At 37.1% G+C, this 21,515-nt stretch overlaps 1 protein-coding gene across 1 annotated transcript in view; it reads left to right on the top strand.

Moving 5' to 3' along the window:
- cpne7 (copine VII) overlaps positions 1-21,515 on the top strand; it is a 78,472-nt gene that overhangs the window by 39,638 nt on the left and 17,319 nt on the right. The window contains exons 7-10 of the mRNA XM_067401409.1: positions 1,562-1,660; positions 1,836-1,922; positions 6,101-6,160; positions 7,191-7,324. Coding sequence (XP_067257510.1) covers positions 1,562-1,660; positions 1,836-1,922; positions 6,101-6,160; positions 7,191-7,324 — 380 coding nt within the window. The remainder of the gene's footprint in view (positions 1-1,561; positions 1,661-1,835; positions 1,923-6,100; positions 6,161-7,190; positions 7,325-21,515) is intronic.

The raw sequence follows: 21,515 nt of genomic DNA, 5'->3' as shown, positions 1-21,515 counted from the left end.
CTTACAATAAAAGTATATTGTGATCAGTGGCTGTCAAGTTCCAATAAAAGCACCATCAAAGTGGTGCTTACGACTCCTGCACTAATTTCCAAATATTATGAAGACATTCATTAGTTGTGTTTTAGGAACAGATGAGAATTTAAGTTGTTTTTCACTGAAAATTTTCCCAAGTTTGAACATGTGTGAATAGACTTTGACATTGGATCTAGTCATTACATATAGCTATCATGTGTGTTCAGAAGTCATGGGAAATGCATGGACTACCTTTGTGGTGAATTTATAGTGCTTTTTTTCATCATTATGATTGATTGGCCAGTCTGTTGTATGACAGAATCTTGGACATTCTGCTAAATAACCATTTTGGTGGTTCACTTAAGAATATCACAAAGATTTGCTATGATAAAATCAAGCATTTTTTGGGTGAACTATTCCTTTAAAGGGTTAGTTCACCCAAAAAATGAAAATTATCCCATAATTTACTCACCCTCAAGCCATCCTAGGTGTATATGACTTTCTTCTTTTAGCTGAACATAATCGGATATCCTAATATTCTGGCTTATCCAAGCTTTGTAAAGGGATTGAATGGTGCCAGAGTTTGTTGAAGCTCCAAAAGCGCATAAATCCATCCATCCATCCAACCATCCATCCATCCATCCAACCATCCATCCATCCATCCATCCATCCATCCATCCATCCATCCAACCATCCATCCATCCATCCATCCATCCATCCATCCATCCATCCATCCAACCATCCATCCATCCATCCATCCATCCATCCATCCATCCATCCATCCATCCATCCATCCATCCATCCATCCATCATAAAAGACTCCAGTCATACATGCCTTCTGAAGCGAAGCGATGGGTTTTAGTAAAAAAATAAATAAATTCATATTTAAAACTTTATAAACTATAATCACTGGCTTCCGGCAACAGCCACATGCAAGTCGAGCGAGACCGGACGTATGACGTATTGACGAACGCAGAAGCGCAGAGGATAGAGCAAAACAAAAAACACAAATTAGAAGTCTAAAATGAGAATTTTTAACGAGAAAAGAGGAGCTTGAGTTTGTTTCCCAGAGACGTTTGAACCGCGAGACTTGTCTAAGCTTTCGATACTCCTACTTCCTACACCATACGTCAGGTCAGAGGTCACTCTTCCACCAGAGCTCGACTCGCATACATTTTTATTTACAAAAATACATCACTTCATTTAAGAAGGCCTTTATTAACCCCTGGAGCCATATGGATTACTTTTATGATGGATGGATGTGCTTTTTTAGGCTTTAAAATCTAAGGTATCATTCACTACCATTATAAAACTTGGAAGAGCCAGGATATATATTTTTAATATAACTCTGGTTGTGTTCGTCTGAAAGAAAAAAGTCATATACCCCTAGAATGGCTTGAGGGTGAGTAAATTATAGATGTGAGATAATTTTAATTTTTGGGTAAACTAACCCTTTTAAGAAAAATGACAAGAATAAAACCAAAATTAAACATGGAAACATAATAGACACATGAGTTAATGAGTTGTTGTACTTGTCTGTGAACTGCAGTGCTTAGTCTGGGACTATGACTCAAGGGGAAAGCATGACTTCATTGGTGAATTCTACACTAATTTCAAAGAAATGCAGAAGATTTCCTCTGGAAACAAGGTCAGTGTGAGACCTTCAGCCATACATTGGTGTTTGATATTGGTCATAGCTGTTTCCTGCCGATGACTAGAATGGATTAAAGAAATGTCACAACCCTTCTGCATGTGTGGTAAAAGTGACTTTGCTGCAGTACCGCCTTCAATTTTCAGCTCACCTCTTTGATCTCTTCCTGAAGGTCACATGGGATTGCATCAATCCAAAATACAAACTGAAGAAGAAGAACTACAAGAACTCTGGGTTGGTTATTCTCAGTGATCTCAAGGTAAGAGCCTGACAGTTTGTGTGCATGCATAGAGAGCTTTATAGAAATGCCATTCCTGTTTTAGGAGTGCTAGTACTGCACAATACTGGCCAACAGGCTGTCAATGAAAAGACAGCAGAGTTATTATTGTTGTGGGTGGGTGTGACAATCAAGCTTAGCCTAAACACATTAGCGGGGTGGGAAGAGGCTAATGCATTCGTCTTGTTTGTGCACATTCATGTAGGGAAGATTTTTTATTTATAGAGCTGTTTAAGTCTGTTTTGTTCTCCTTTTCACATTTATCAACTGAGATTGAGAATTGTGTTCTTTTTGTGTTTGTTTTTTATTAGGTATATTGATTGATTAATATATATATAGATAGATATATTAGGCAGCAAGTGAACATTTTGTCCTCAAAGTTGATGTATTAGAAGCAGGAAAAATGGGCAAGCGTAAGGATTTGAGCGAGTTTGATAAGGGCCAAATTGTGATGGCTAGACGACTGGGTCAGAGCATCTCCAAAACTGCAGCTCTTGTGGGGTGTTCCCGGTCTGCAGTGGTCAGTATCTATCAAAAGTGGTCCAAGGAAGGAACAGTGGTGAACCGGCGACAGGGTCATGGGCGGACAAGGCTCATTGATGCACATGGGGAGTGAAGGCTGGCCCATGTGGTCCGATCCAACAGACAGTCTACTGTAGCTCAGATTGCTCAAGAAGTTAATGCTGGTTCTGATAGAAAGGTGTCAGAATACACAGTGCTTCAGTTTGTTGCGTATGGAGCTGCATAGCTGCAGATCAGTCAGGGTGCCCATGCTGACCCCTGTCCACCGCCGAAAGCACCAACAATGGGCACGTGAACATCAGAACTGGACCACAGAGCAATGGAAGAAGGTGGCCTGGTCTGATGAATCACGTTTTCTTTCACATCACGTGGATGGCCGTGTGCGTGTGCGTCACTTACCTGGATGCACTATGGGAAGAAGGCAAGCTGGCAGAGGCAGGGAGATGCTTTGGGCAATGTTCTGCTGGGACCGCAACTTACAGGACTTAAAGGATCTACTGCTAACATCTTGGTGTCAGATACCACAGCACACCTTCAGGGGTCTAGTGGAGTCCATGCCTCAACGGGTCAGGGCTGTTTTGGCAGAAAAAGGGGGACCAACACAATATTAGGAAGGTGGTCATAATGTTATGCCTGATCGGTGTGTATATATATATATATATATATATATATATATATATATATATATATATATATATATATATATATATATATATATACAAACCTTATTCCAAAAAAGTTGGGACACTGTACAAATTGTGAATAAAAACAGAATGCAATGATGTGGAAGTTTCAAATTTCAATATTTTATTCAGAATACAACATAGATGACATATCAAATGTTTAAACTGAGAAAATGTATCATTTTAAGGGAAAATAAGTTGATTTTAAATTTCATGGCATCAACACATCTCAAAAAGTTGGGACAAGGCCATGTTTACCACTGTGTGGCATCCCCTCTTCTTTTTATAACAGTCTGCAAATGTCTGGGGACTGAGGAGACAAGTTGCTCAAGTTTAGGAATAGGAATGTTGTCCCATTCTTGTCTAATACAGGCTTCTAGTTGCTCAACTGTCTTAAATCTTCTTTGTCGCATCTTCCTCTTTATGATGCGCCAAATGTTTTCTATGGGTGAAAAATCTGGACTGCAGGCTGGCCATTTCAGTACCCGGATCCTTCTTCTACGCAGCCATGATGTTGTAATTGATGCAGTATGTGGTCTGGCATTGTCATGTTGGAAAATGCAAGGTCTCCCCTGAAAGAGACAGTGTCTGGATGGGAGCATATGTTTTTCTAGAACTTGGATATACCTTTCAGCATTGATGGTGCCTTTCCAGATGTGTAAGCTGCCATGCCACATGCACTCATTCAACCCCATACCATCAGAGATGCAGGCTTCTGAACTGAGCACTGATAACAACTTGGGTCGTCCTTGTCCTCTTTAGTCTGGATGACATGGCATCCCAGTTTTCCAAAAAGAACTTCAAATTTTGATTCGTCTGACCACAGAACAGTTTTCCACTTTGCCACAGTCCATTTTAAATGAGCCTTTGCCCAGAGAAAACGCCTGCGCTTCTGGATTATGTTTAGATATGGCTTCTTTTTTGACTTATAGAGTTTTAGCTGGCAACGGCGAATGGCACGGTGGATTGTGCTCACCGACAATGTTTTCTGGAAGTATTTCTGAACCCATTTTGTGATTTCCATTACAGTAGCATTCCTGTATGTGATGCAGTGCCGTCTAAGGGCCCCGAAGATCATGGGCATCCAGTATGGTTTTCCGGCCTTGACCCTTACACATAGAGATTGTTCCAGATTCTCTGAATCTTTGGATGATATTATGCACTGTAGATGATGATAACTTCAAACTCTTTGCAATTTTTCTCTGAGAAAGTCCTTTCTGATATTGCTCCACTATTTTTCGCCACAGCATTGGGGGAATTGGTGATCCTCTGCCCATCTTGACTTCTGAGAGACACTGCCACTCTGAGAGGTTCTTTTTATATCCAATCATGTTGCCAATTGACCTAATAAGTTGCAAATTGGTCCTCCAGCTATTCTTTATATTTACATTTAACTTTTCCGGCCTCTTATTGCTACCTGTCCCAGTTTTTTTGGAATGTGTAGCTCTCATGAAATCCAAAATGAGCTAATATTTGGCATGACATTTCAAAATGTCTCACTTTCAACATTTGATATGTTATCTATATTCTATTATGAATAAAATATAAGTTTATGAGATTTGTAAATTATTGCATTATTTTTTATACACAATGTGTCCCAACGTTTTTGGAATCGGGTTTGTAGTTGTATTTATATATGTATTCCACTTGTTGAGCTTTAGACAGATGCTGTGAAAGTGACGTGTGTGTGTGTGTGTCCCTGCTATCATCTCCATTTTCTGACTGCCTTTTAGAAATCAATAGTTTCTATACAGTATGCCGCTAGACCTTTGTATATATTTCATTCTCATGTGTCAACATGTACAGAATGACAATAAATACCTTGAACAGATGAAATAAATGGATGAGAATAAATAAAAAAAAAAAATAGCATTTAATAATAATAATTAATTATTAATAATAATGACAATATATAATGGCAGTAGTAATGGCAATCATTTTTATACAGAGTCCCCTCCAGGCATCTAATTTGACAGCACCTTGGTCCACCAGCTTCACCAGCACCAAACCAGCATAAACTCGTATAGAATAGAGTTGGAATTTATGCTGTATAACCAGTGTTATGGAAAGTTACTTTTAAAATGCGTTACAATATGCGTTACTCCCTAAAATGTAACTTATTGCTTTACTTAGTTACTTTTATGGAAAGTAATGCATTACATTACTTTTGTGTTTCTTTTTCTCACCTGGAATGGACTTGTTTGTCTGTTTTAAATAACAAAAAGTAATATTTTGGCAAATCTAAAGGCCCTTTCACACCAAATGTGAAATGAATAAGCCTCAGGCTGAAGGAAATGCAAATTCACACCTGTATAGTAGAGGGCGCAGCTCAAACAAACCTTTCAGCTGTGCTGCCATTCTGGATTTTTCAGAACAATGGGACGCAGGAGAAGAAAGTTCAACAACAACTACAATAACCATCATATTTACACAGCGCACACAACTCCTCTGCCTCTTTCTCCCCATTTCTCTCAACATGCAGAGGTGTCAGTCTATAATTTGGAAAACAAAGTAACTTACGTTACTTATTTGTAGATTTAAAAGTAATGTATTACTTTACTAGTTACTTGAAAAAAGTAATCTGATTACATATCTCACAATACTTGTAATGCATTACCTCCAACAATGCGTATAACCATACAAAAATGATTGTCTGTGGTGGTACCATGGTACAGTAATGGTGTAATTTCATGGTATTTTCGTGGTTTTCAACATTTTCATGGTATCCCCCCAAAAAACAAAAAAAAAACAAACAAAAAAACATGGTACCACTTTTCTTGATGTTTTGTATGCTATGTAAGTTGCACTTTTTGTGAGTTGCTTCATATCTCATGTACAGTATGTGTGTGTTTGATATGGATCTGAGTAAAATTCCAGAGGCTGAAATTTTGCAGATAGTTTTGCAAATAAATGTGGCAAGGTTTCTGAGACTCACCCTCCATTCTTCATTTGCAGCTTCACAGAGTCTATTCCTTCCTGGACTACATCATGGGGGGCTGCCAAATACACTTCACAGTAAGTGGGAACAGCAGTGCGCTCCACATTTAGCACCACAGTGCGATCCAGACCCTTCACAGATTTACTGCCCATGTTCACCACCAAGCATGTAGATATTTTTGCCAGACGAGCTGGACCGGTAACTGCTTCCTCACAGCAAAGCAGCTCAGTTATAGTAGATTATACATGATTTTGTGAGTCATCCTGCAAAAGGTTTTTTGTCTTGTTCACTAGAAAAAATAGCTAATTATTCTTAAAACAAGATCAGAATATGTTTTTTCATCCCCATTCACATTTGTCATTTTGTTACATTTTTTGACCAGCTACTCTTGAGTAAGAATGTGATTGTTTCACGGCTGGAGGCAACAGAACAAATTAATACCTCATCCAAACTGTTTTAGGTCCCCCACCTCATGCCCCCTTTTAGAGCAGTAAAATGGGCCAAGATTATTAATGAATCCAATCGAATATTCATTATTTAAATATCTGAATTCTCCCGTTGCCTGTTAAAATGAAAGAAAATCAGATGTCAAGGAGTGAAAGCCTCATAGTGAATAGTTGGAGTGGTGCAGGATTCACATAGGATCTTCATTTAAGTGTAATGCAGTGGTTTAATATATTATATTGAGTGTTTACTGGGATATGAGCTGTATCTCTGTATTACAGAGCATATGGTAACCGTTTGTGCTATTTTGGATTATAACATCTGCTTGATGAATGACTATACAATCGGCATGCCTCTAAGCAAATAAAATGTACATTTTGTCAATTTTAAGCACTTTAATTATTTATACAGATGGGCACTTGATTGCAGAACTGTTCTAGTCAGGTTTTGTGTAGCTTCCTAGGAAAGACAGCTCTTGAGTGCTTGGCTTTTTGTAGACAGACATTTCCTTTCAATTTTCTACAATGGAGACAACTATTGTTCCAGGCGTAAAACTAAAATGATTAAGCGTATTTGACGATCGATCAGATTATGTAACCCATAACATTTTTGTCCTGCATTTTGCAGTTTTATCAAGAGTGTGTCATACGTTTATCTTTCTAGGTTGCTATTGACTTCACGGCGTCCAATGGGGACCCTCGCAATAGCTGTTCCCTGCACTACATCAACCCGTATCAGCCGAACGAGTATCTGAAAGCTTTGATAGCCGTGGGGGAGATCTGCCAGGATTACGACAGGTAAGTGCTGGTGTTCCTGCTGATGGAGGTGGACATTATCATGTAGGTTTGCAATTTTTCTTATTTGGAATTTAGTGCATGCAGAACGTCTCTGAAAGTTAGTGACTGATTTTTGACTTTGTAACTTCTGAGCTTTTGTAATCTTTCTTCAGAATGATTTGCTCTGCCTCTTACTATCCTTTTTGGGTGATATCACATAGGCTGTGCAGGCCATTGGTAATTTTAACCAATACCCAAATGGCTATTTAGGTATTGTTTTAGGCTACCTAAAAAAAAAAAAAAAAAACATGCCAATAATTAATATATTAATTGAATTAATCGAACTGTAAACCCGAATAAGTTGGCAAAACAAAAAAATGGAGGTAATCAGTTGCCTCAAAATTTTTAAGTTAAGAAATTCAAAGTTTAAGTAAGCAGAACTGGCAGATTTTTATTTTGCACTATCCACAAGTTTCCTACGCCCCATGAGGCCTTGCGTCAAACGTGGGAGCGTCTTCCGGTTCGAAGTAAACAAGCTGGACGTGACACTCATTCATTCAACAGTTGACAGTGATTCAAGATTTAACGATCCAAACTTGCGAACGTTTGTTTTTTACTTAAAGATTTAAGATTCCGGCATCAATATTTGAACAATGTTTTACAATAAAAATTTTTTTTACAGTAATAGTAATGTATTAATTTATGTCTGGAGTGCACATCAATCATGCTAAATCTAACTGATATTTATATTGACATAAAAAGAAAACACAGACCTATTCAGTTAGGCCTGCTTCCATTTATTTGCGATCACAAGAATGCAAAAAACAATTCCATTAAGGCTTTTAAATCTAAAGGCTTACACATTTAGAAATATATTGATAACATACCCTATGTTTACGTCACTTTTCTGAGACTTTCTATTTATTTTCCTCTAAATTATGCGATGATTGATATCCGAGGATGTTTGCGCGATCTCTCCGTCTATCCTGATCCTTTCAGCCAGAGCAACAGAGGGAGCTCATGAGAAGACAACAAGAGTTATGAGTTAAACGAGTTAACCGGAGTGTGAATCTGTGAAATATGCATTTGTCAGGAATCAACAAGCACAGGGAAGAGACAGATAAAACATTAAACCAAATAAATACACGATTATAATCACATAAGAACTGTCTTCATTCCTCAAGCAGTCTCTGATATTTTCCATAAGTGTATTATCGCAGTGGTTAACATAAGTAGCCTTTAGCATCGCATACAGTGGAAACGCGACTGGCTCTGGCACGCACGTTAGGAGTCAATAACATCATAAGGCTTTGGTGCTAGCATCAGTGACGGGAAGTAGCTACAGACAGCGGGTTGTTCATGTATTGCAGATGCTCTAGTCATGCAGCAGCACTTTTGTGGAAGGTCAGTAAAGTAAAGAGCAATTAAGGGCACGAAAACTGTTTATTGTATTGTGATATTAATGTAGTAAACTGAGATGTTGTCCCTGAGCACCGTAACTACATCTCTCATAAAGATTTGAAACTTTACAAAGTAAACAATGATCCAAAAAACACTTAGCCTCTTTGCTAATTAGAACACAAAATACCATTGATATTCTGCTTCCGGCGCCTCACCGGAAGTTGTACCCACGTTCTCTTTTACAGTAGCGCCCGCGGAAACAGGTGGATACATTTTAATGATTCTTAACTTTAAATGTTTGAGTACACTAATTCATACATTTAATTTAAAATGTAACCTAATTATAAACATTTTTATTAATGAAAACTTAGCTAGCTATATTAACAAGCTAATTCAGAAAATGCTAACTTGCTCAGTTGCTAACATGTTAACAATAGTATGGTATAACACTTGCTGTATGAGCACAGCAATATAAAGCATTTATCTTACTTGCTCTTAAACCAAGCCACATACACCACTTGTCACCAAGATGGTAACTCACCAAAAACCCACATTAAAACTCTTCTAAATTAGCATAACAAAACATTAAAGGTGCTAAAGAGGATCTTTTCGTCAACTGAGAAACCAAAGACTGTTACTGAGTTTTTGAAATGAGTGCATGCGTAAGAACAACCCCCATCCTTCACAGCTCATTTCGAGGGAATGCCTCCCAAAACTCGTGCACGAGTATTGGAACAGGAGTGTTTACCACCGGCATTCGCTGTGTCGTGTTAGTGGATTCATTATGTCGGACTCACCGCAGGTAACTCATAATCTGCAGTTGTTACTCCTGTCTCCTGACAAAAACATTGCATGCGGCGCCTGTGGAGCGTGGAAAGTTACTGGAGCGCGCAGCCGCACACGTCAACCATTTAAAATGTGTAAAATTAACAAACACCATTACAAAAACAGCAAACTGACATAAAAAGCAAAGAGTCAAAGTGAACAACTAATTGAAACACTGATCACCACAATGGCGACCAAACAATAACATCAACATCTAAACCTCTGTTAATTCATGTGTTTCTCTTTCCTTCAATGTTGGAAATAAAAAATAAAGAGTTCTTAATTCATCTTTGACGTCTGTCTGTTATTCAGATATTTTGTTTAAATTTTACTTGTTTTAAATGGTTGACATTTAAGGAATTAATATGATTAATTCTAACTCAATTCTATTTGTTGAATTTAATTAATAATATTGCTTGTAATCTGTTGCCAAAATTTTATGGAGTAGATATAGCATATTACATTTTACAGTGCAGGCTCGGACCGCGGCAAATGAGCCCAGTGTGAAAGCCCCCTAAATGACAAGAAATAAGGTCATAAAACTCAAAACAATGAAACAGTTCAGTTTACTTAAAATATATCAGTTCTGTGAACTTGAAAGAAAAAGAAAGTGCTAAATACTCAAAAAAGTAAATTTAATTTAAGTTTGTCCGATTCAAACCAGTTTAAACAATTGAAACCCCATTAAAGGGCATGTATTATACTTTATTTTACCTTTGTTCTAGTGTGTAATATAGCTGTTTGTGCATATAAACATTCTGCAAAGTTACAAAACACAAAGTCCATGCGAAAAGGAGTTCATCTCTCCAACAGAAAACACCTACCTGAAATGCCTTGTTTGTAGTCTTGCCATTATTTCAGTTACTTAGCTACATCAACATGTTTCACATTTACATAATGCTCACCTACTGGCTTCTTTGGCCCACTGTCAGTCAGTAAGTGATTTTGCTATGGTGAGGTGATGCTGTTTTTTTTCTTCTTTTTTCTTTGCTGTGAGAGAAAACATTCCATGTATTACTGCATTTAAATTTAAATTTACCATACAAAAAAAAAAAAAAAGCTCTATAAAGTCTGAATATGGCTAGTATGAAATTAACTACATCCGTCATGTTGTTACTGTCACGTGACCAACCAGAGTCAGTTGTGTTGCTTCACTTCCATTCATAAATCCTCATGGGATAGTAAAGTGTTTCTCAAATGCGCACTTCAGAATCTCTGCGGGAGTAGTAGGTCATTCGAGGATTTTCTCCTACTGTTTTTCGAATACTGTGCATTCGGACATACTCTTTTGGCGTAAAGTTTATTCGCATATAGTAGAGAAGTATTTGATTTCGCATGTATGGCGATTGTATGCACTTATGATATTGACACCATAGTTACCATAGATATAATACTGTTTAAAGCTGCTCATGAAGCCTCGGGAGATGAAACTTGATCACGGTAAGGGGCGTTACATTTCTGACACACACTTTAAGCGGTTGACCAATAACAAGAATGCACCAGCTGACCGATCAGATCAGACTGGGCTTTTCGGAAGGCAGGCTAATCTGAAACAAAGTGTTTCTGGCAGAAGATGAAAAGAAGTGCTGCAGCAATGTATAAGTATGAGAAAAATGTGGGGTTTTTTTAAACGTGTTTTTTTTTTTAAATCATGAATCATACCCCAAAATAAAATGATGAACTTGGTCATTATATGGGCACTTTAATACAATGAAGTACAGTAGTAGTAGCCAAAATTGAACAACACAAGGAAGTGTTACCATTTTAACACACCAAGATGCTCTAGAGGGTGAATTTAACCTCCAGCCTCCTCTTCCTGTTCAAAATACCTCATCAAAAGTGGGTGCCGGAGGTATTTCAGGAAGAGAGTACTCCTCCTCAGCTGACTCGCATTCAGGTCTGGAATGCTCACTTTTCATGACCCAATCAGTTCCCAGCAGATAAAAACAAGTCCAAGGATGGATGGCCAATGAAGCCAGTGCCTCAGGGTGTCTGACTACCAGAAGCCTCAAACTGAGAAAATCCTAGCAAAAAAAAAAAAAAAAAAAACACAAGCCACTACACATGTAAAATGAACATAGAAACTTATAGAACAGTGCTTGAATGTGTGCTGCTGACTGGTGGCACAGTATGAAATGAACAAAGAAAAGAGAAAATCTTTTCATGACACCTTGTCAGCACTGACAAGAGTCTTTTGAACAACTTATCGCAGCTGTGATGTTGTATTCTCTCGTGGTATGTTATTGTCTCTTGCAATATGCGCATATGAATATGAATTTATTCTCATAACTATATCCCTTGTAATTGAAACTGTGATAAGGGGTGCCTCCGATAAGAGTAGTGCCATGAGGCCTCGTAGGACTGCAATTCTTTGTGAATTGCCATGAAGAAATGTGTTGAATGTGCATTTGTAGCATACTTCAAATTTTAAAAGTATTAAAAAAGACTTTTTCAAAAATGTCTTTTTCCTCTCAAAAAACTGCAGATAATATAATTTTAATGAAATAAAAGCCAACTTAAATGTACTTAAAGAGTTCATGACTGTTTCTTAACACAATTAAGTACACATTTAAAAAGTGCACTTTGTCAAATTAAAAGATTTACTTTAAAGTACATTTTTAAACTCATTAGCCCGGTTTCACAAACAGGGCTTATATTAAGCCAGGATTAGGCCTTAGTTCAATTAGGGCATTTAAGTAGCTTTTATAAACATGTCTTTGAAAAAAAAAAAGAAAAGAAAAAAAAACAAAAACATTACCAATGTGCATCTTGAGACAAAACAATGGCACTGACATATTTTAAGATATGTCCGTTCAAGTTGCTTTCAGTTAAAACAACTCAAACATGCATTTTAGTCTGGGACTATTCTTAAGCCTTGTCTGTGAAACCGGGGGATAAAGTTTAAAAAAGTACACTTAGTTTAATGTTTTGACTAACATACTAAAGCATATAAAGTACTTGATTATAGTTTGAACAGTAGTGTTATTCAATGTCACATATTTTAGTTTCATATATTTTAAATGTACTAAATTGCCACTTCATCTTTATAATTGTAATTACAAATATATTTAAATACATGGCAATATACATTTCAATATAAATTACATTAAAGTATATTTTAATTTACCATAAATGCTTGTCAGTACATTCATATTTACAACCATATTTAAAAGACAAATGGAGTAATTATGAAATTACAAGATGTACTTAAGTCCTACTTAAGTGGGTCAAAAAGTACTCAAAATTTCATCTTATTGCATTTAATATAAATTTAAACTATAGTACATTTTTAATTAAATTAGCATGTAATTAAGTGTATGAAAATATACATTCAGCTCACACTTAAGTATATTCTTTTCAAGTCTATTATTTACATAATAAGTACACTTTTTAAAAACATACTTTTCACTAGGGTTAGTTTCACCCAACCTTTTTTTCCTCATTAAATATTCTGTTAATCTCAAAAATTTGTCACGGTATAGAAGTAAATTGAGTTGCGAATACAGTTTTATGTAGACACTTGGGCTGAGTAGTATACATCTTTAATTTAAAAGGCATACATAACCCAGTTAGATGTTTGTTACTACGTTAAATGGCTTAAATAACAAAGACCTTTGTACAATGCTAGGGGGATCACTTTAGTAAGCTTGCCTGGAGGCTGTTTGCTGTCTTTGAGGCTTTGTTGGTTAACTCAGGTCACTGTTTAATTTGTTTCTGGTAGTTAACTTAATGCCTCCTGGCTGCTAGTGAAGATATCAGGGGTCCATCCAATCCAATGACTGAGGCTGAGTTCTTCTTCTGGGATACATCATAATAACCCATGGCACCCCAGATCCTGTCAGCGACTGGTGCCAGGGACTCCCCAATGTCTGTAGTCTGTGGCTTATTAAACAACTCTGCTTGGGGAGAAACAATAGGAAGAAATCTGAACTGACTAATCAGCCAAACAGAATTTCCCTGTATTATTTGTTCTTTATTTATCCAAATTGAAAACTAAAGCATTGTGTGTGGGTGGTTAATATCGTTGGTGTATTCTCTCTAATTGTGTGATGCTCAAATTTGTAGATTCAGAAAATTGTGCATTAGTGTGTTCAGGGTGTTTCTTTCAGGAAAGGCATTCACTGTTTGTCCTTTAAACAGCGTATCCCATGATCATTGATTCTGTTCATGTTTTATTTAATGGTAGTTCTGGATTCACAATGACTAAATCAGTATTTGCGTAAGTTGTTGTGGGCTTACTATAATTAGCCTTATAGGAGCTGGTTAATTACCGTCTTACACATTTATAATGAGATCTGTTCCAAAGGGAGGATTCTCTCCTCAGATCAAAGCCAAATGAGTCAACAGATATATCCCCCTAATGGACAAAAAGAAAAGGCATTATGCTTAATGAAAAAGCTTAACCATGAGGGTGTTTTTTCAAACTTGGCCATGTTTACCCCTGTGGACTATTTTTTTCTACAGTGTCCAACAGTATATATATATTGCATCACAAGAGAATTCAGTTTTTTTTTTTTTTTTTTTTTTTTTCTGAAGCAATCAATGTAATTCTTAAATTAATTTTTTGATCTATTCAACTGTGATGGAAATTAAATTTCAGTAACATTTTAACCCCACAGTAAGTACATGTTGTTAATTAATATTACTCAGTATTTAAGTGTAAAATTACACTGTAACAAGGAAACCTAAAATAAAGTGTGACTGAATTTTCAAACATATTTTAAATAAAATTGCAAACTTCTTTGTGTCGCTAAGGCTAATTTTATAGATAGCATTTTATGTATCCTACAGTAAAATACAGTTTAAAACATTTAAATAATTTTCAACAAAATGTGTTTATTTTTCATAAATATCAACTGGAATATATGAAAGTGCCCGTCGTGAATCCATGACGTACGTTAAAGAGAATGGCTTTGTCCAAAATTGAATACTCTCAGAGCATGTACTTCTTAGAATAAGTATTTAGTTTGAAACAACTAAAAAAAGTAAGTTCTATATCAGCAGTGTCAAACTCCTCCTGGCGGACCACAGTCCTACAGAGTTTTGTTCCAACCCTGCTCCATACCTACAGTTTTCAAATAAGCCTGAAGGACTTGATTAGCTGCCTTTAATTAAGGTCGAAGTTAAACCCTGTATAGGGCTGTGGCCCTCCAGGAACTGAATTTGACACCCCTGTTCTATATAGTATGAAAGTGTGTGGAATGAATATAGTCCGGGGGTACTACATCCATCATGTTGTCATTATCATGTGACTATTAAAGCGTCAGTTGTGTCGCTTCACTGCCATTCACAAATCTTCTCCTAGAGCCTACCAAAAGTAGTAAGTAATCTGGGTACTTTTCACCTACTGTTTTAGGAATACTGTGAATTTGGATATAATACTTTTTTTCAGTTTTTTTTTTTCCAGGCTGTCCAATTGTCCAGGCTACTTCCCTACTATATAGGTAAAAACCTATATAGTAGGGAAGTAGCCTGGACAATTTTAAAGGTAGACATTTTAAGGTAGACATTTTAAATGGTGTGAAAAAAAGAAACAAGGCGATAATCAGAAAACCAAGAAAACAGAGTAGGGAAACAGGAACTAGCTACAAATGGAACAGAATGTCAAAATAAGAGCAAACAGAATGTAGCCAGGACATAATTCACCCTCCCGGAAGGTGCATCCTCGTGTCGTAACTGCAAGTCCAATGGTGGAGGGAAGGAGGGAGGGAGGGAGGGGGTTTAGGGGACCTTCGGAGAGCCAGTGGAGGATGAACCCATAGCGAAGCCATCAGAGGGAGAAGCCAGGGTGGAGATTTGGGGGAAGGTCTTGGCAGAACCTGGGAACTGACTGGCAGAGCCCGGTGGAGCCAGAGGGCTGATGGATCACGGTTGAGCCAAAGGAGCGCAGTGCCTGGGCAGGGCTGATGGGCTGACAGGTCGAGGGGGATTCATTGGCCTGGATGACCGAAGTGAAGCAGGGGAATCTGCAACGTCATGAGCAGCTGGAGATTGGGAGGCCTAAGGTAGACCTGGAGAGTTGAGAGCTAGCTTAGGGGGTGGATCCAGGGGACTGGACTGAGCCAGCGTATAGGAGAGGAACAATGGAGGAGGAAGGGCTCCGTATGAGACCGGAAGATCTAAACAGCTGGATGGGACTGGAGTTTGTTCATTTGAGGGTGGGGACTAGGGTGGGACCTTGATCCGTGAACCACAGATCTATCAGGCAATGGTCTTTTCCTGGCTCTGGGATTGGCTGGGCAGTGTGTGTGAGCTCTGGTGGTAGGCTCTAGCTGTGGGACAGACATGGCGGTTGGCTCTGGCTCGCAGATGCTGAAGTGGGATCCACAGTCTAGGAGCACCCACTCCACATACTGGGCAAATGTCCCTTGAGGACCTTCTCCGGGCAGGCGTACCTTCGTTCGCTCATTAAGGATCTTAATCTCAACCGAACTTGCTTGACGAATGAAAACAAACCTTGCATAAGCTAAAACATACTTGTGTGACATGTGAAAACAAACCTCATATGTTCTCGTGTGTCAAGCAAGCACGTTTGTGCTTCCGTTTTCCAAATTTGCTGTTCTTTATGTGCGTTGATAAATGTTTTTATATGTTTACATGTGAATAAAAGCAACCATATAAATCGTTATAAAATAAGATCTGGATTAAACCGCTTGATTCATATGGATTACTTTTACAATGTCTTTTTGGAGTTTTTAATGTGTGAAAGTTTTAGTTGTGTGGACTTTCAGTGGATGGACAAAAAGGATGAGAGAATATTAAAAGTATCTTTAAAAGTATCTTAATTTGTGTTCAAGATGAACAGAAGGTATATGGGTTTGGAATGACATAAGGGTTAGTAATGATGACAGAAATTTTATATTTGTCTGAACTATATTTGCTGAGAGATGCTTGAAGTTCTCCTGGGTTGTACACCTACGCTGTGTGGGTTCCCTGATCAGGCTAAAAGGGTGTGTTACTCATCATCACACATCAGTTGACCGCGTGAAGTTACTGTAAAAACAGAATGGATGTGATCATGGTAGTGGGACGGTGTGGGTTTTGTTTGTCCCCTCCCCCCTCTATAAGAGGTAGAATTTGGCTCTTATGAGCTGCCTGCTACCTTAAAGGGTTAGTTCATCCAAAAATGAAAATAATGTCATTTATTACTCACCCTAATGCCGTTCCACACCCGTAAGACCTTCGTTCATCTTTGGAACACAAATTAAGATATTTTTGTTGAAATCCGATAGCTCTGTGAGGCCTGCATAGCCATTTCCTCTCTCATTAATGTACTAAAAACATATTTAAATCAGTTCATGTGAGTACAGTGGATCAATATTAATATTATAAAGTGACAAGAATATTTTTGGTGCACCAAGAAACAAAATAACGACTTATAGCAAAAAACAAAACAATGCCTTGCCTTGCCTTGCCTTATATAGTGATGGCCGATTTCAAAACACTGGAAGCTTTGCAGCGTTATGACTCTTTTGTGTGGAATCATCATTCGGATTGTGTGTCAAAGCACCAAACTGCCAAACAAGCAGCCAAACTGCCAAACAATGAGATACTATACATTGTTCAGTAAGAATTGTCCTCCGCAAACAATTTTACTTGATAAACCAGCCTGGTCTCATTGTTTATACTGTATGTAGGTATACGTACATAACATAAAAACACCTTACATTATCTCATGAGTATTCGTACGTATTTTACATAAAGTTTGGTTCTATCACACACATTTTCTTATGTTTATAGACACTAAAAAGTACAATATTGATGTATTGACAGCATCTAAAACATAAATCATTAACACATGAACAATTTTACTGACACACAAATACATACTGGAACTGAGCTTGACCTAGTGTGAGTTTGCAAAAACATTAAATATGTGCAGTTGGTGCTGTCAGCTGAAAAAGGTACGGAAGAGGATTAAGGCCAAGCAATAATAAAAAAATAAAACCATCTTGAGATAAAAGTTGTTACATTTCGAGAAAAAACTTTGAGATAAAATGTTGAGAATAAAGTAATTAAATTACGAGAAAAAAGTTGTTAAATTACGAGAACAAATTCGTTAAATTATGAGAAAAATGCTGTTAAATTTCGAGAAAAAAAGTTGAGATAAATGTTGAGAATAAACTTATTAAATTATGAGAAAAAGTCGTTAAATAACGAAAGCATATATTGCACATTTGCATATATTGTGATTGTAAGCGTGCATTCATTATTTTATCTTATTTTATGTGTGGATCAATACTCTTTGCAGCTCTTATAGAAATGATTGTGGAAATGTTTTTCTCTTCACATTCCTATAACCGCAGCTGCATTGAAAGATACACTTTGCTTTGGGGGTATATTCATCCCACTGCTTTTTTTCTGATAATGGTAGTGAAAATAAGAGGATATTGATTTCATTTTGCCTGCTTAATGCATCGCCTTGGTGGGCAGAGAAAATGGCAGAGAGAGAATTTACAAAATGGCTGTTTCCTGAAATACACTGCCTTTCACATGTGGTACAGCTGTGTAAGATAATTTCTAAAACAACAGTAACCACTGAGACCTAATCATATACTAATTAAGATTTTATAATTCAAATACTGTGGTGTCTGCATCTGAGATTCTTTGCAAGCCAAGACTTTGGTGGCATGACTCATTCACAGGCCAAAAAACAATTACCACATGGTAGGCTAATTACTGGTGCATGTGTTGTTGCAGTTGTTCATATGCTTTGTCAGAGCCAATGTGACTTTGGCAAGCAGCGTTTCACTTTGTTGCTGCTGTATAGCTCCCTGCTGGTTGTCCTTTGGGCTTTTATTAAAAGCAGGATTAGGCCTCTTATAAGCCTAAGTTTGTCCCTGCTTCTCGTTTGAGAGAGACTGGGCGGCGGTGGCAGTCTGACTGCCCTCATCAGATTTTGCTGGAGATGTGCTGATGTGATCTCTCAGAGGAGCTGTGAAAAAAGTGCTGAGGAACATAAAAAACACCATTTTCTCCTGGTGTACTGGCTTGAGAGGGAGAGAGCAAGAAAAGTTCGTAATTGTTCAGCTTTTAGTGCCATTTGTGCCTCTGTGGAAGGCGTGATGGATGTTCTCCAACTGCCATGCCTGAAAGACACTATAACCAGTTTATGTTGGTGCATCCACATATTTGATTTCATTATGGCAAAAAAGTTGGAATTAAGCTGTTGTTTTAAATCAAAATGCAGAATGACATTAAGAATGCAAGTAATTGGAATAAGTAAATGGAAAATGACTGAATAATATGGATGCACTTCTTGTGACCCAGTTTCACAGTGGCCTATGAGTAAGCTGAATGCTTTTGGGAAGCTGAGAAGACACTATTTTTTACTCATTTGCAAAGCAGTTGGCAATGAGGGAAGAAGTCACAGTTGTCGGAACAGCTTGCCTCGCAATCACGGATGTGTGAATGTTTAGCATGTCAGGCATCATTGTACCATACATATAAATCATGCTGATGGATAGAGCACATCAAAAAATTCATTTGGAGTGCTGAAATATGGCAGGGAGGGCTTGGGAGCATGAAGAGGATTTCATATTTTTATATTTATGTTTTATTTGATATTTATATTCTTAAAATTGATTAAACAGGTGTGACTGTATGGTCAAAAGTTAGCAAACTTTGCATACAGATCAGGATTATTATTGTTACTATATATACTATATTACTAAAACTATGTAAATCATTTATTGAAATTAAATAACCATTACATTTTTTTTTTTTATTTGTGCTAGTTCTGGATTTTTGACTTTTTGGGTATTTCATAAAAACTCTTCTTCATATTTTCAAACTGATTTGCACAAATTTTGCATGCATGGTGGCCATAAACTGTAAACAAATGAAAGGACAAGCAGCAGAGAATGAAATCTGAATCTGCTATTAGAAATATGGTTCTATTTGTTCTTCAAGGGATGTTAGAGTTGTGACTGCAACAGCAACAGGTGTGTAAAATAGTGACATTTGGAAGCCAGATGGTGCTGACCCGTTTAAGCTACAGATTGTCATCAAATTTACTTTTCATGATGAACAAATCTGCCAATCTTACACCCATGATGTTTCTGCAACCCACCTGCCAAGGTTTTAGACAATGTCAGTAAATGGAGCAGTAAATGTCATAAATTCTGATGGATGCTAATGGTGCAGATATTTGTAGGGAACTGCTTGTAGGGGAAAAAGAAAAATGACAGCTTGGAGAGCAACAGCAGTTATTATTTACTTTGCGTCTCCATTAAACTAAAGTAAGAGTTCACAATCAATCAATCAGTCAGTCAGTCAGTCAGTCAGTCAGTCAGTCAATCAATCAATCAATAAATCAATCAATCAAAGCTGCCATCATCTACTCACTTTCATGTCATTTTAGACCCATATGATTTACTTTCTTTCTTTATTGAAAATATACAAACAGTAAATGTTTGAGAGCTACAGTGAAACTTGAGATCTACGGCTATCATATGGCTTCAGAAGCCTTGGCATATCGAGTAATATGCCTAGATTTTTCCTGGAGGTATAGAATTATTGTCTTTCATGCTGTGCAGTTACTTTGCAATCTTTCCAATCTATTCTACAAGATGGGTGGTGTTTGTTACAGTAACAAAATAACTGAATGACTGTGCCATGTGACAAACTCTTTTTGTTATACCTATAAACATCAACAAAAATATTTAAGTGTTTTATTTTTATATGCTTTTTTACTTTTTCTTTTAACTTAAGGATGCATTTTGGCCTGTCTTTAAGCCTGTTTCCCCTTGCTACATAAACAAATGCATATTTCTATATACTATGCTTATTTTCATAAATATGTGGAAATAAAGCCTTCAGTCTTTCAATGTATTTCCCCCCCCCCCTGATTTTAGTTAATGCATTTCTCAAATTTGAGAATGCATACTCAAATTTGCCTCTTCAGGTTGTGCATCAACCTAATAATAATAATAATAATAATAATAATAAAAAACTGTGTCATATTGACCTTTCTTCTTTCAAGAAGTGAAAAAATACTTTGAAAATAACCTTATCACACAGAAAAATGTGCCTTTTTTATCGTATGACCCTTTAAAGTGTTTATTTCATGTAAATATGATTTGCTTACCATTATCCAGCAAGTTGTAAAAAGCCTGCAAAACTTACATATTTTGATGGTCCACTTTATACATTCTACTGTCTCTAAGTAACTTTGCAACCACATGTCAACTAACTCTCATCAGAGTATTATTAGACTGTCTGGGTTAAGGTTATATTGATGCTCCTCCAACAGACATGCTATTGTCTGTAAGTAAGTTTGCGAACTAACCCTAACACCTTACCCTGACCTAACAGTGTACTACAGTCTACTAATACTCTTATTAGAGTTAGTTGACTTGTTGTTGGAAATTATTGAGAGTTAGTTGACATGTAGTTGCAAAGTTACTTATAGTTAGTAGAATAAAAACTATCGAAATAAAGTGTAACCAAAAGTTATCTCTTATGCCAGTTGTTTTAAAACACTTCAGACTCTCTCAATTTTAATTGCCTGCTGGGCCTTAATGGGTTTACTTGTGCCCGAAATGGCTGGAAGTCAAGAGTTGAAGGAGAATAGAACAGCTGTAATATTTGTCTCTGTGTTGTCTTCTCATGGGCGTATCACAATAATCTCTCCTTTCTTCACTATGGTAAACAAGCCACAGCTCAATAGCTCATATTAACTTTAGCTATGATGTGATTATGGAGATGGAGATTGCATCATGCTAGAGATTAGTGTGCTCCTCTTCATGGATCAGCTTCTCAATAGCCGTCACAGCATGATGTCCTCAGGCAAGAAAACATGTTAATGTGAGGAGAATCAGCTGAGCCGCACATGGGTCCAGAGTTCTGCTCTATTGGAGGATGATTTTTCAGACAGATTGCATTGATTCTCGTGAAAATGTGTACTTCCTTGTGAAAAAGAAGTACACTTTAGCATACTTTTAAAAAAAGTACTTATTGTGGAAATAGCATACTTTAAAGGGAT

Source organism: Chanodichthys erythropterus, chromosome 11 (assembly GCF_024489055.1).
Source record: "Chanodichthys erythropterus isolate Z2021 chromosome 11, ASM2448905v1, whole genome shotgun sequence".
Classification (NCBI taxonomy): Eukaryota; Metazoa; Chordata; class Actinopteri; order Cypriniformes; family Xenocyprididae; genus Chanodichthys; species Chanodichthys erythropterus.
Note: the sequence above shows the minus strand (reverse complement) of the source record. Positions and strands in the feature narration are given on the sequence as shown.